Genomic DNA, 16,384 nt, shown 5'->3' with positions numbered 1-16,384 from the left:
TGTTTAATATCCAAATGTAAAACATTCATCAACAAATGGCACATTTATTCAGCGGAGGTTGGTGTGGTTTAATGACTGGCCACACCAGTTAAATAACAGCATTCAGATTCGCCCTGTCGGACAGTTTGCCACAGGGAAGATGACCGACACACATCACTCCAATTGGTGAGGCCGTTCAGCAGTCCCCCAAATGGCGCAGCAGCTCAATCTAATACGCAAAAAGGTTGCGCCTTTTCGGCAGCATGAATATGCCAGTACTGTTTTTGAATGGGAGGAATGTCGGAGCCATTCGACTGTCATCGCTGGACAGCTCTGGCGCCATTGTGCTTTTTTGCGCCTGTAATGGGCAGCATCTTCACAGCCCTGCTTTGTTCAGTGGAAGGTCGGTGCTGTTGGACAGTCTGCGGCTGGATGGATGCATGGCTTGAGGAGCCCGCGATAAGAAGGAAGGAGCGTCAGCGCAGAGCGCCGATGCGTATATGGAACTGTCGCGGGATAGAATTGAAGCTGAATTATGTGGGACAGGAGATGTGAGACAATCTCTTTTCGTCAATGGGTGCTACAGCTGCGTGTTTTCTTTCAACATTTAGCTTGTAGTCGACGTGGACATTCCACCATGATGTCCCTGATCCACTGGTGAAGAGACGCTTTGATCCTCTCCTCTTTCATCTGGAACTGCTTTATGTAACAAAGAGGGTACAGAAAGTGCTTAAGAATGAACGTCTCTCTGTGTCTTTGTGATGTCATGTTATTTGTTATTTAGTTTTTTTTTTTTTGTTCTTTTGACTTCAAGACGGCGCCGCGAGAGTGGCTGCCTTTCCAGCAGCACCTGTGTTTTGCTTTTCTACTTTCATTTCTTTCATAACTTTGCTGCTGTGAAATGTAAATTTCTCCACTGCGAGACTATTAAAGGCAAATCCAATCCAATCCAATCCAAACAGAGCACTGATCGACAGAATACGTGAGCTGCTATTCAACCCAAGCTTCCGCAATTTGACCCGAATATGCCGAAAAGAAATACCCGTGCATGAAAGGAGTTTAAATAAAGGCGAGGGAGGGCCAGGCACTGCGTACAGAGGCCCTCCCCTCTCCAACTCCTGTGGCATGATCCGATCAAAGAGAGGAAGTAAACACAATGGAGAGGAAGAAAAAAAACAGCTCAATGTGAGATGGATGTTTGATCAGGGCAGACATGTTTAACACCCCCGACAACCACACAGGGAAGAAAGTGGAAGATGAGTGACACGCCTCAATGGCAACGCTCCATTCTCGGCGCTTCTTAATGGCTTGTAAAAAGCATTGCGGTGTAGAAATAGGACATCAAAAGCGTGACTTTGGCCACACCCCATCAATCTGAGGAGAAGCCGACGGGCGACCCATGGACACTCAACGGCAAGGATAAGAACCGGTTGTTTGAATGAGCATGGGATGAGGATTGGTAGGTCAGTGCCGTTGGGACTGATGTAGCCCTCCTAAAGTAACTTCCTCACTCGTCAAAATGTTGCAGCCGGTCAAAGGACGCAGCAGGGAGCGAGAATTCAATGAATGTCCACTACAGATACACAGTGGACATATCTTGAGTGATAAATTAACTGCCTTTAATAGTGAGAAATTTCAGAACAGCAAAGATATGGAAGGAAGAAGAGAGGAGGTGAAGTAGAAAAAAAATACAGGCACTGCTGTAAAGGCAGTCACTATCGCGGCGCCATCTCGAAGTCAAAACAGCAACACCAATAAAACTAAATAACGAATAATGCGACACAAGACACATACAGTCATTCAATTTTAAGCACTTTCTGCACCCTCTGCGTTGTATGAAGCAGTTCTAGATAAAAGAGAAGATAAAAGCATCCTTTTCAGCAATGGATCAGGGATGTCATGGTGAAATGGGCACGTCTGCTACAAAGTAAATGTTCAAAGCAAACACAAAGCTGTAGCATCTATTGACAAAGAGATTCTCTCACATCTCCTGTCCCCTGTAAATCCGCTTCAATTCCAAGCCACGACATTCCTTTTACAACAAATATTGCTTTTATTTTTCAGTATTTTATTTTGACGTAGCTCTCCTCTCTTGAACATACTTAATATGCAACTGTGTGAACATCCTTAATATGCAACTGTAGCCAATGCTTAGCTGTCATAACATTTATGTATCTCATCGGTACTCAATTCCCAGATTTAATGGCGACTTGTCATACACTGTTCGCAAACTGTTGCCAAAACACTAGTTGGGCGCTTTCTCTTCTTAGCAGCTGCCTGTCTGATTTCAGGCGGTCGAGCTCGGATGTTAAAATGATTTATCCGCTTTCAGAAATATTACACGAACTGTTAAGATTAAACGATGGCGGAGCGGAGGTGGGGGTGTCTTTTCCCCGTGCCAACTTCGGCTCTGCGGGCTCCGTCCTTCCGGAGGCCATGCTGGACTCGTGCAAGGGCTTGAGAACACGTATTTTGTCTCCAATACCAAATAGATGAACAAAAGACCCAACCGTGTTTGTGTGCATAGAGAGAGGGGGTTGCATAATGGCGATGAGGAATGGGCGTGACGTGACAGAGTGTGTACAAGGTGGCCACTCTTACTTATTCCAGATGAATAATGAGCACTGTCACGTCCACTCCAAGAGGGGTGACAGAACTCGAGGGACGACGGAAGGTAGTTAAGGTCGGATCCAAAATACACGGTGGAGACAGTGATTCGAAAAATAGTATTTACTGAGACACATGTGGCAAGAACAGAAAGTCAGGCAAGGTAGGAGAGAAACGACAAAACAGACCTGCATGCGGTTGGGTGACGAGGAACTTCCTGGAATACACCGACAACAACAGAACGGTAAGGGTGGCTTTTATAAGCACTAGTACCTTTCTGTCACATCCTCGTTGTCGCCAGGAGCAGGACCTCCCCTCCTGTCTCTTCCTCCGCTGCTCCTTGGAGCGGGCCCCTCCCTTCCCGGCTCTCCGGACTCACGCACGTGTCCCCCATTTCCTTAATTGTGCCTTTTGGCTATAAAAGCCACCCTTACCGTTCAGTTGTTGTCAGTGTATTCCAGGAAGTTCCCCGTCACCCATCCGCACACAGCTCTGTTTTTGTCGTTGCCCTCTACCTTGCCTTACTTTCTGTTCTTGCCACATGTGTCTTTTTTGGAATCACTCGCTCCACCGTGTATTTTGGATCCGACCTTAACCAACTTCCGTCGTCCCTCGAGTCCTGTCGCCACTCCTCGAGCGGACGTGACACTTTCATACGAAACACAAGCCTTTAAATAATACTCGACAATATATTTTTTCTTAGTCATCTCTTCTTTTGACCTTGATGTGAGATATGGACGTCTTTTCACTATCACAACAAAATCATCTGAAACTGATTTTCACACTGACTATTTTCTGTGTGTTTTTAATTCTGAGGTGGGAGGAGCCAAATGCCACATGCTTTTAATAAATGGTACCAAGGCTAATTAGCGCAACAACAAAAAAACGCAGGCCAAATTGTTCTGTACATAACAGTGGGTTATAAAAATCGGATTGATAACCGACCTGTCTGTGACATACCCCGCACATGAATCCACTACGCGAATTGAAAAGTAGAAACCAGCAACTTGGTGATGAAGTGCTGACTCCGTGAGGGAAAATACAATGCATGTTAGGGGGTCATGGTAAAAGGAGACAAGATCTTACGTCACATGTTACGTGAGCAGCTTTACCCTTGCAATACAGATGCTCCCCAACTTATGGGATTCGTATGAGATACGTTCCGGTCGTTCGTAAGGTGAATTTGTTCGTAAGTTGCTTCAGTTCTATATAGACGGTCCCCACCTTACGACCGAGATAAGTTCCGAACGGTCGTCCGTAAGGTGAATTTGTTCCTAAGTTGCTTCAGTGCTATACAGACGATCCTGAATTTACGAACAAGATATGTTCGAACGGTCGTTCGTAAGGTGAATTTCTTCGTAAGTTGCTTCAATGCTATATTTTGTATGGAATGTATGTTTAAGTCTTATATAAGTACAGTAAAGTCTTGTTATATTGATATCGGTTATATCGATAGTACTGCTTATTACGATACTATTTCTATGAACGCAAGGAGAAAATTTACATGCCGCAGGATCGGATATATCGATAGTCCGGTTATATCGATATTTTTTCCAACTCCCGAGAATATAGATATAACGAGACTTCACTGTATGTTTAGGATTTATATAAGCATGTTTGAGGCCTGTATAAGTAACATGTATTATTATTATTAATAATAATAATAATAATAATAATAATAATAATAATAATAATAATAATAATAATACATTTACACTTATAATACATTTGGACACTTTACAGTCTCGGGATTTTTTTGTGCGGGTGAGCAGCGGCAGCCATTCACGCGAGCGTTTTCTCTACTCGGAGGTATTGGTTAGTTTGCACTGAAAAATAAACATTTGATAAAATATATGCTCTATAAAGATGTGTACAACTGGAGAGAATACTACATATGTTACTACAAAAATATTTGTATGTACCATTGTTCGTAACTCCAACGATCATAAGTAAGGGAGCGTCTGTATTTTCATGATAGTTTGGCACAGGTGCACTGTGACACAACTTGAAGAAAATTGCAAACTTAAAATTATTAATTATTAATCATCGTCCGTGTTTTTGTGATGCAAACATAAGATCAGAGCATTGTCATCAAATGGTGAGTATAGTTTTTGCTTTCTTGAATGTTGCTGTGCCGATGACATTTTGTGTTTGGGAGTCTTTTACTGAGCGAGTTGCTTGTTCTGTAGCCACAAAAGGACATAAGTCTTCTTTTGCCGGTCCCAAGCCCGGATAAATACAGAGGGTTGTGTCAGGAAGGGCATCCGACGTAAAAGCTTGGCCAAAACAAACATGCGGATCAAACTTCTAAAGACGGAGGACACTGATTTGCTGTGGCGACCCCTTGAAGGGAAAAGCCGAAAGGAAAAGAAAAAGATCCACAGATTTTCACTTGATCACAATATGTCAAGTTTATCCGAGATAAAGTGTATTTACAAGCACAATTGTGACCCCTTGGATCTCCATTGAGGACGGATAAATAAAAAACAAGGCCTCTGGGATTCTTTCCAGACAATCAATACAGGAAGCAGAATATGGACAACTGTATCAATACAGTCGATTGCCGTGCCCCACTCACCACACCCAATCCGAACAAATGCTTGAAAACAACCAATTTCCCAGTCAAAACACAAATGTCATCCAAAGGGCTTCCTAAAATATGTTTACTACCGCAAATGCTAAGCTTATTGATTCTAAAAGCTGGAGGATTACGAAGGGGGGAAAATATTTCCCGTAATCTTCCAAATCCATTTTCACAATCCACGAACTACACTCGCTTCATTGTGCTCGACATGTGCGCATACGCGCAAAACTCAAGTCGGATAATGCAACATCGACCGACGGCGCGCACGCAATCTACCGCCATTTCTCGTCAATTGAAATTAAACGGGAGACACAAGATGGTCGGATCGGTTCGGTTAAACGCTGATTACAACCAGATGTGATTTGAAGTGAAGTGACGAAAGTGCTTTGAGAACAAACACGAGAAGCATGTCGGCGCACAACCGCCACAAGCTAACATGTGCACAAATGTTCTGCTGGCGGGTGCAATTTCCCGGGGGGGGGGGGGGGGGGGGGGGGGGGGGGGGGTCAGTGGGGGTGCTTTCACCCTCAAGCTTTGCATCATCAAATAGGCACGGGCCCCCAATGCAACAGAGTTAACTCATTTGCTGCCATTCCTGAATTTATTCAGGAATTGAAAAGTGTGACATGGACTTTGTTCTAGCGTCAGCTGTTGTTAAAGCCCTATACAAATCAATAAGTATGTATTGCATTGTATTTTGGACAGCTGCCCTCATTTCAAGCTCATATAACTCAAGACCATATAATTTAGCAATTAACTTTTTTTCTGATCAAAAAAGAGAGTCTAAGGTTTCTAACGCTGTATTGGATGTTTATGTAGTCCTAAAAGTCAATATTCTGTGGGTGCTGGAATTCAAGTGACAATGACAAAAACCCTGGCACTGGAGTGGACACATTTTTGCACCTGGCAGTGAATGAGTTAATGTCGATATACAGTAAAGTCTCGTTATATCGATATCGGTTATATCGATAGTACCGCTTATTACGATATTATTTTCGTTTCCCTTGCACATTTCTAGTCTTTTTATGTATAATTAGTACCGTTTAGTACGATACCCGGTTGTTACGATAATCCGGTTATTACGGTGCTCCTTTTCATCCCCCGCCGGCCATTTTTGTTGTTTACATCGATATATCCGTCGCGCCATTGGTCAACTTGGTCACGTGTCTTGTTACGTGAGCCGCCATCGGTCGCGCCATTGGTCGACTTGGTCACATGAGCCGCCATCGGTCGCGCTATTGGTCGACTTGGCCGTGTGACTTTGTCACGTGACACGCCATCGGTCGCGCCATTGGTCAACTTGGTCACGTGTCTTGGTTACGTGTCACGCCATCAGTCGCGCCATTGGTCGACTTGGTCAGGTGACTTGGTTAGTGCCCAGCACTCGTGTAGCAGAGCCATTTTCATTTTCAGACGCTAGCTCGTGTGTAGCAGACGAGATTGAAGTGTTTGTGTTAAAAGGTAAAAATGGGAAGCAGAAGAAGATTGATGACTTTTTTAAATTGTATACATAATACAGTAAGATGTAAGCGTTGCAGTTTCCCTGTTGTGTTATGTACATGCCCACTGTACTGTATATGAATGCAATCGTTTTTTGCAACAATGTTTCTTGTTTTGTCTGCTGAAGCGCGATGATTTTGAAAATTATTAACATTCCATACTGTGTATTAAAGGACAGCCGATGTCACTTTTTATTCAAATGCAAATAAAAATGACTTCACGCCAAGACGTCTTGCATTGCTTGTGAATCCAAACAATGGCTTCAGATTCGGATAATATGCTTTCTTGTTACACATCCAGTTATGAATATGTTTCAAATACACTGTAGTTCTGAAGATTAAAGCATACATGTTTACAATCATTAAAGAATTATATGTGCCATTTTGAGGCAACATTGGGGGAACAAAAAAGGGAGCTAATGGCCAGCTCCGTTTCTTATATGGCGCTTGGCTGCCCTCTTTTGGCGGCTTTTGTTTAATGCAGTTTGGCGCAGGATCGGATATATCGATAGTCCCGGTTATATCGATATTTTTTCGAACTCCCTTGAGTATCGATATAACGAGACTTTACTGTATGACCATTTCCTGCTTTTTGTAACTACGGTGTTTTGGTTTTTACTCTTGTTTTGAAAATACCTTAACTTACCGTAATGGGAGTGGTGCTGAAGCGAATCTTCCTGGTTGCAGGGATGTCTTCTTTGTTCTCCTCGGGCAGACCAGGAATCTCAGCGATATCAGAGCCGGGATCGTAGACGATATCTTCATCGTCATCATAAAACTCGTCCTCGGGGTCAGTGCAACTTTCTCCCCAACCTTGGTAACACGCGTCGCCATCAGCGTTAAAAATCACCCGCTCATTACCGGTGTATTCCTCCTCAGGGTCATCCGCCTGGTCTTTGGGCGAGTCTGGAGATAAGTCTTCTCTGGTCGGATCTTCTTGGCTTTGTCCAGTCAGTGCACCTGGTGCAGTTGGTGGCTCGGGAGTTGCATCCTCAAACATTTTTGGGGTAATGGCATCATTTGTAGTCATTGACCCGTTGTTATTCTCAGGATATTGTCTTGTTGCTGGATGGTTCTCGTCCTCATCACAGGATCCGTTGACCTGACTTCCGTTTGTCGTGACATTGGATAGTTGCCTCTTATCGGCTTTATCTTGGTCTTTGTCTCGTAGGATTAGCTTGCGCTCCGGAGTGTCTGCCCTATGACTCGGACTCGGAAGGTCATCGGCCGACAAAGATGAAGGGAACTTCCCGCCTATCCTGCTGCGGTAAGTTCCATGCAGTGGAGATTGTCGCACATCGTCCTCACTAACGTCGCGGTGGAATCCGTCCGGCGAGTACAAGGCCCGTCTGCTGACGCCCCTGAAGGAGGGCGTACCCTGGTTGTGTTGGTCTGCATTTTCAAAAACGGCACTCAGTTGGCTAACGGTTGGCGACGACGCCTCTGTTCTGGAGCACAGTGAGTCCAGCGAGTCGGTACTGCCTCTGTTGGACCTGGGCCCTCGCCAGTCGTCGAGGTGCTCATGGGAACCCCTTTTATCACGTCCGTAGGGATAAACGGGCGATTGGGACTGGTCATGTGAATGCTGTTCAAACAACTTCCTGGTTTCAGAGAATTTTGCTCCGGCACCGCCTACCCTTTCAGCCGATGACGAATGCTGAAGTTTGATCACCTGTCCATCATTGATGAAATTGGTTGGCTTGACCAGCTTTATGGGCGAGGTGTCATCTTGAACCCTTGACTTGACAGAAGCACTTTCTGAGCCCAACTGCATGAACATGTCTTTAATTCGGCTGACGTGTGTGCCATACTGACGACCCCTTGGTAGTTTCCCTCGCGCAAGGTCCTGAGGTTTGGAATTTCCATCTGTTTGGGGCAGGTCAAAGGCCTTCTTGAGGGCCTGAAACTCAGCCCGGTAGGCATTGCGGTGCGGGGAGGCACTCCGGAGGCTGGTCCTCTCCCCCGTGGCCTCCGTCTTCAGCATTATGTCGTCTTTGTATGCAGCGGGGGCGTCAGCATCGCCGTGGCCTCATTAGAATTCACGACCAAGCGTTCTGTTTGACCTCTCCAATCAATAGTTTTTAGAATCCTTTAAGGTCCGCCCACACCTGCAGAGACAGAGACATTCCTTATGGCTACATCATCATCGTTTTATACCATCTTCATGGCAAACTACAGACAGTACAACAAACAATGTCGTGGATCCGCCAGGGGGTGTAACGTTCAATCAGTGACTGTTTTGCTTCTGTCAACCAGTGCTGTAACAAACTGTATGGGGCATGACTGGAAGGTGGATCAAATCTACCATTCAGTCCTAAAAAGACTCAATGAAGGCTAAAACACAGTATTTTGCTATTCTCCTCAATTTACAATCATTATCACATCACTATCAAGCCAAGAGAGCGGAAAATCCGACTGGGCCCTTCGCACCCTGCCCACCACATTTTCCAGCAACTCCCCTCAGGCAGGCCTACCGATCCACCAAAGACAGCAGACATTTAAACAGCTTCTTCCCCTGTCGCTATTAACTCTCTAAACAGTAACCAAAATATAACTGTGTAGGGCTTCTTTGCAATTTTGCATTTACATTAAATGATTAGATTACATTATCCTTTATTAGTGTACTCCATACATATTTATCATGTCTTCTTGATGATACTGGTGCAGCGTGTTCTACCGGAGACAAATTTCTTGTGTAATCTACATACTTGGCCAAGAAAGATGAATCTGATTCTGATTGAATATTTACACACCACCCTCTATTTTTTTGTACAGGAGGAATGAAAGTCAACTGTAGTTAAATATTGCATACCACCTCCCATTAATGTTTAAGCCTGCAAGCATTACATTCCGAAAGACAGGGGTGGTCACACAACACATAGCCTCCAATGCATAAACCGAGCAGCAGCGTGGTCTGAAATTTAAATACGTACACTGATATAATATTCATTGTTTACCACGCCGGACTTCGCCGGGTGTAATGTTAAGTGCAAAAAAGTAGCTCTTGTTTAAATGCAAATAACATTCCCGGGGAGTGCAGGGGTTGAAAGTCAAGTTGCTCCATCGGTTGAGCCTTTTAGATGAGAAATACTGTCAACGAAGCGATTGAAACGCCGCATAGTGATAATAAGATAGCTCGGGTTACCTTTGTGTCTGATCTGGCGGAAGGAGAGAAAGACACACAACACCGAAGACGGTCCAAATAAGTTGAACGCGTAAACAAGACGCCTCGGAGTAAAAAAAAACGAGTCACACTTACATTCGTGGCTTCGGTTCCGTTTGGTGCGCAAGAAGTGAAACCCACGCTCGGTGTCAGCTAAAGCAAAACTCTGAAAACCCCTTTCGGAAGGGCCATTTTTTTCGATCCCACGCGTGTTGGAAGAGTCCCGGGTGAAATGGGCCACCGTGTGCGAGGATGCACACTGACCGACTGGTGCGGCGGCTACAGCGCCATTGCAGGCGGCGGCGGCTGATGCTGCCGCTTTCACGACGGGGGTACCGGTGCAGCCTGGACGGGCATCTTGATCGAGCCTTTCGGCAGTTTAGCACAGTGAACAATATTAGAACCGAAGCCTTTTTGTGCGATGCAAACGGACCCGGGTAGCAGCCGTTAGAACCGAGAGAGCTGAAATGGTTTGATCCGATAAACTGCTGCTTGCTTGCTGCTTGGTGGTGGTGGGCTGCAGTCTGGCACAAATAGCAGCACGCAGCTCCTGCAACTTCACACGCTGCCTGCTGCACATCATCACGAACGGGGTGGGGTAAATGAGATCGAGAGGGCTGTCGGGGATCTGTGGGGGGAAAATGGGTGCCCGCCCCCCGAAAAAAAAGGTTCAGAGCGGTGACTTAGGCGGAATGGTGATGCAAAATAAAGGCAAAAATTCATCAAGTTAATAGTTTCTATTATCTGAATAAGAATCGTCTTTATTGGCCAAGTTACATTGGCCAAAAGACACAACAAATAAACAACAAATAAATACGGTGCTGTAGCCGTTGAGGAATGAGCACACACGATGAATATGTGGAGACGTGTTTATTCCAACGGCTAACAAGTGGATCTCAACTGAACAGCAAAAGCAGTGCAATACATGCAACATGAACTGCCCCCTCCCCTGCACCTGCTGGGTGAGATGCCTGGTCCTAGTGCCCGCCACAATAGCCCCCCCCAGAACACCCAGAAGGAAGGTCAAGGTGAAAATTTTGCAGGGGGCTTAACCAGCCTGCCCCAACGACTACGCAGTCCGTCATTAGGTGGTGTAGGTGATTCGGGCGAGACCTCAGTGGGGGAACGACACTCAACCCTGGCATGCCGCGGTGAGGCTGGAGGTTTCGGAGGGCGTCCGCGACGTGGGACCTGGGCCGGCGAAACGTCCTCGCCTGCAACTAAATGAGCCGGTTTGAGCCTGTCTATTGAAATTCCCTCCCTCCGCCCCCCCATATCGAGCACAAAACTCTTTTCACCGTGTTCGAGCACTCTAAACGGGCCATCGTACGGCGGTCGGAGGGGAGAGCGGTGGGCATCGTGACGCACAAAGACGAAACGGGCTGACCTAAGAGCAGACGGAACAAATATTTTGGGGACGCAGTGGTGAATTGGTGCTGGAGTCAGGGGCTCTGCTGGCAAAAGGGGGAATGAAGGTGCACCCGAAGCTTCAGGCAGAAATTCACCAGGAACGCGGAGTGGTTGACCGAGCACTAACTCTGCGGGGGCGGCGTTAAGGTCTTCTTTAGGGGCCGAACGTAACCCGAGCAGGATCCACGGAAGCTGGTCGACCCAGTTACCGTCCGACAGCGCGGCCCGTAGCGCGGCTTTCAGTGACCGGTGGAAACGTTCGCACATCCCGTTAGCCTGCGGGTGGTAGGCCATAGTGCGGTGTACCTGCACACCCAAGGACTGCGCCATGGCCGACCAGAGCTCGGACACAAACTGGGGGCCTCTGTCCGAATTGATATCGGATGGCGTGCCGAAACGTGCGACCCAGGACGACAGAAATGCGCGAGCAATATCTGCCGAGGTCGTGGAGGACAGGGGGACTGCTTCCGGCCACCTAGTGGTTCGATCGACCATGGTGAGGAGATGTGTGCAACCCTGCGAAGGAGGGAGGGGCCCGACCAGATCCACATGGACGTGGTCAAATCTCCTGTCCGGAATTGGAAAAGTTTCCAGGTTTGCTCGGGTGTGCCTGTGGACTTTGGCGCGCTGACATGCCACGCATGCAGCTGCCCACTTCCTGACGTCCTTCCGTAACCCAGGCCAGACAAACTTGGCCCCAATAAATTTGACTGACGCCCGGACGCCAGGGTGTGAGAGGGAATGAATAGAATTAAAAATTCGCCGACGCCACTCCTGCGGAACCACGGGACGAGTGCGACCCGTAGACACATCGCAGAGGAGAGCGGGACCCCCTTCACACAGTGCCACCTTCTCAAGTTTCAGGGCTGTGCCTGCTGCCTTGAGTTCGTGGATGTCCGGATCCTCAGATTGGGCGGTGGCCATCTCTGAAAAATCCACCCCGAGCTGGACTGGACACACAATCGCGCGTGACAAGCAATCGGCCACAGGGTTACATTTGCCGGCCACGTGCTGAATGTCTGTTGTGAATTCAGAAATGGCCGCCAAATGCCGTTGCTGTCGGGCCGACCACGGTTCAGTCACCTTTGACATGGCAAATGTGAGTGGTTTGTGATCCACATATGCGGTAAACCGGCGCCCCTCGATGAGGAAACGAAAATGGCGCGTTGCAAGGTAGAGTGCTAACAACTCTCTGTCGAAAACACTGTACTTGCGTTCGTTATCTTGCAGTTTCCGACTGAAAAATGCAAGGGGCTGCCATTCGTTCTCCACAAGCTGCTCAACCACCGCCCCTACGGCAACATCAGACGCGTCGGTAGTCAAAGCTACCTGTGCGGTTGAGATTGGGTGGACCAGAAGAGTTGCACCCGCAAGAGCTTCCTTGGCCCGTTGGAAGGATTGTGCTTGTTGCGGTGCCCACTCGACGGGGTCGTTAGCCTTCTTTTTTCTCAAGGCGCCGTAGAGGGGTTGTAGGAGGTCGGCTGCGTGAGGAAGAAACCGGTTGTAAAAATTGATCATTCCCAAAAACTCCTGCAGAGCCTTAACTGTGGCCGGGCGGGGGAAATCCACCACTGCTTGTACTTTGGCGGGTAAGGGGATGGCGCCCTGTGGAGAAATGCGATGCCCCAAGAAATCGATCTTGGACAGACCAAATTGGCACTTAACAGGGTTGACTATAAGGCTGTGCGAATCAAGGCGCTTGAAAACTTCGGTTAAGTGCGACAGGTGTTCCTCCGGTGAAGGGCTGGCCACAAGGATGTCGTCTAGATAGACAAATACAAAATCAAGACCTCGCAAGACTGAGGTCATCAGTCTTTGGAAGGTCTGTGCCGCCCCCTTCAGGCCAAAAGGCATCCGGAGAAATTCAAAGAGGCCAAAGGGGGTAATCACCGCTGTTTTGGGCACATCCTCCGCCCGTACCGGCACCTGGTGATAACCGCGAACTAGATCTACCTTTGAAAAGATCACGGCGCCGGCCAAACGTGCGGAAAAATCTTGAATGTGCGGGATGGGGTCACGGTCATGTGTGGTTATGTTATTCAGCCGACGAAAATCACCGCACGGCCGCCAAGAACCGTCACTTTTGGGCACCATGTGTAATGGTGAAGCCCACGGGCTGTTGGAACGCCTCACGATGCCCAAGCGCTCCATCGTCGCGAACTCCCCTTTCGCCATTGCCAATTATGCCGCGTCGAGGCGACGAGCGCGGGCAAAAACTGGCGGGCCAACCGTGGGAATGAAATGCTCTACCCCGTGTTTAGTATCGGCATTGGAAAAGGCGGGTGTGGTTAATGACGGATAATCGGTCAGCAGGCATTCATAAACGTTACCCGATGTTAAATAATTTGCATGCGTTAACGCCCCGAGCCCTCCGGCCTCACACGGAAAAGTGGCGAAAGAGATGGCGTCAATCAAACGACGGTTGGCAATGTCCACAAGAAGTCCGTGAGCACATAAAAAATCGGCGCCAATTATGGGAACTGTGGTCGCGGCAACAATAAAGTTCCACTTGAATTCCCGTCTGTGGAAACGCACAGTCACCGACCTGGAACCGAAGTTAGCGATGGGCGAGCCGTTAGCTGCGCACAAGGCAGGCCCGCATCCACCTGCCATCTTGTCTGCAGCGGTGGGCGTCAGCAGGCTTACTTGTGCCCCGCTGTCCACAAGGAAACGTCTTCCTGACGAGGAGTCCGTGACGAAAAGCAGCTCGCTTTTGTTGCTGCCGCCCACGGCTGCTACTGGTTGTCGGGCGTTGAAGATTCCTGTCGTCTCGTGGGAGCAGGGAGGTGCGCAGCGTCGAGCCTTGGCGCCAAACCGCTGATGGAAATAGCAGGTGGCTTTCCCGCGCCGCTTCTGCGATCCCACTGTGGCCACGACGGTCGGATCAATTTGCACGGCTAACCGCCGTATCGCCAGAAGCGCTCGATCTGCTTCTTCCGCCAAGCCACGATAGTCGCCGGTGGCTAGGCACGTCGAGTTAGCGAGCACGGCGCGCACTTCGGGTGGTAGCTGGCGAAGGAAAATGTGGGGGAAAAGGAATCCGCCATCATCCGCATTTAACAGCGACAGCATTTTGTCCATTAGATCCACTGCTGTTCCGTCGCTGAGTCCGGGAAGCGAAAGAAGTCTGTCTGCTCTCTCGGAGGCCGATAGCGTAAACCGTCGGAGCAGCCATTGTTTGAGCGCGTCGTACTTCCTGCATCGTGGAGGCGTGCGCAGAAGTTGCATCATGCGATGCGTTGTCGGTTGGTCGAGGGACGCCACGACCATGTAATATTTTAGGTCATCTGTCGTGACGCCTTGTAGGTGGAAAAGTGCTTCCACATGCTGGAACCACGAAGCCGGGTCGCTGTGCCAGAACTCGGGCAACTTCGCGGCGTAGGCGGCAGCTGCGAGTTTGGGCGCCGGTCGTGGCGACATGGCCGTAGAAGAAACATCTTTGTCCGTTGCCATGAACATTTCCATTGTCGGGGTCACCAGTGTAGCCGTTGAGGAATGAGCACACACGATGAATATGTGGAGACGTGTTTATTCCAACGGCTAACAAGTGGATCTCAACTGAACAGCAAAAGCAGTGCAATACATGCAACATGAACTGCCCCCTCCCCTGCACCTGCTGGGTGAGATGCCTGGTCCTAGTGCCCGCCACAGTGCCACTGAAGAAGAAACAGGAAGCAGAGCTGGAGGTAGCAGAGCTGAAGATGTTGAGGTTTTCTTTGGGAGTGACCAGGTTGGATAGGATCAGGAATGAGTACATTAGAGGGACAACTCGTGTTAGATGCTTTGCAGAGAAAGTCAGAGAGGCCAGACTGATATGGTTTGGACATGTCCAGAGGAGAGAGAGTGACTATATAGGGAGAAGGATGCTGAGCCTTGAACTGCCAGGCAGGAGACCGAATGGAAGACCGAAGAGGAGGTTTATGGATGTGGTCAAAGAGGACATGAAGGTAGCTGGTGTGAGAGAAGAGGATGCACAAAACCGGGATAGATGGAGGACACTGATTCGCTATGGCAACCCCTGAGGGGAAAAGCCAAAAGGAAAAGAAGAAGAAGACTAATAAAGGCTAATCTAATCTAACTGAACAGCTGTTTAAATGTCTGATGGATTTGGTGCGCATGGATTGGTTGCACCTGCCTGACGGCGGAGTCGCTGGGAAAGGTGGTGGGCAGGGTGCAGAGGGAGGATTTTACCGCGCTCTTGTCTTGATTCTTCCTGTGTGCAAGTCCTCGAGAGTGGGTAGGGGGGTGCCAATCTTTATTTTTCCGCCGTCCTAACTGCCCGTTGAAGTCTGATTTTGTCCATTTTTGTGGCGGCCCCGAGCCAAACAGTGATGGAAGAACGAAATGTAGCACCTCCTGTGGCATGCCGTGCGTCTTCAGCAGCATCAGGAACTACATCCTCTGTTATTCATCCACTTGTCATCAATAATGTGAGTAAGATTAAAAACAATATTTGACATGATTTGATATGACCCAAGAGGATTGGGTACACAGGGCACATGCAAAAACAACTTACAAAAACAAAATCGACACTCACATGGGAATTCCACACAGAAGGCTCCGACTGAGCTTTAGCCCATGAGTTTAAAGACCAGCGGCCCATTTCTGAGATTGGATTGGATTTGCCTTTATTAGTCTCGCAGTGGAGAAATTTACATTTCACAGCAGCAAAGTTATGAAAGAAATGAAAGTAGAAAAGCAAAACACAGGAGCTGCTGGAAAGGCAGCCACTCTCGCGGCGCCGTCTTGAAGTCAAAAGAACAAAAAAAACTAAATAACAAATAACATGACAACACAAAGACACAGAGAGACATTCATTCTTAAGCACTTTCTGTACCCTCTTTGTTACGTAAAGCAGTTCCAGATGAAGGAGGAGAGGATCAAAGCGTCTCTTCACCAGTGGATCAGGGACATTATGGTGGAATGTGCACGTCGACTACAAGCTAAATGTTGAAAGCAAACACGCAGCTGTAGCATCCATTGACGAAAAGAGATTGTCTCACATCTCCTGTCCCCCATAAATCAGCTTCAATTCCATCCCGCGACAGTTCCATATACGCATTGGCGCTCTTCACATCATTGTTGGCGCTTTGACTGTTGACATTCTCAACGCCGCTTTCTGGTGTGAAGATGTTGCTTAGC

The 16,384-nt window shown here is 48.0% G+C and overlaps 1 protein-coding gene across 8 annotated transcripts in view; it reads right to left on the bottom strand.

The window, feature by feature from the left end:
• The window catches only part of ppp1r9a (protein phosphatase 1, regulatory subunit 9A), a 67,563-nt gene extending 57,027 nt beyond the window's left edge, over positions 1–10,536 (bottom strand). For all 8 annotated transcript variants that reach the window (XM_089022952.1, XM_089022955.1, XM_089022956.1 and 5 more), the window contains exons 1-2: positions 9,929–10,536; positions 7,316–8,777 (exon numbers count right to left, since the gene is read on the bottom strand). In XM_089022952.1, the coding sequence (XP_088879078.1) occupies positions 7,316–8,653 (1,338 nt within the window). In that variant the 5' untranslated portion in view covers positions 8,654–8,777; positions 9,929–10,536. The remainder of the gene's footprint in view (positions 1–7,315; positions 8,778–9,928) is intronic.
• Positions 10,537–16,384: the final 5,848 nt, after the last annotated feature.

Source organism: Hippocampus bargibanti, linkage group LG20, assembly GCF_051943395.1.
Source record: "Hippocampus bargibanti isolate YZ-2025 linkage group LG20, ASM5194339v1, whole genome shotgun sequence".
Classification (NCBI taxonomy): Eukaryota; Metazoa; Chordata; class Actinopteri; order Syngnathiformes; family Syngnathidae; genus Hippocampus; species Hippocampus bargibanti.
The sequence above is the reverse complement of the archived record's forward strand: the minus strand, read 5'-3'. Positions and strand labels throughout refer to the sequence as shown.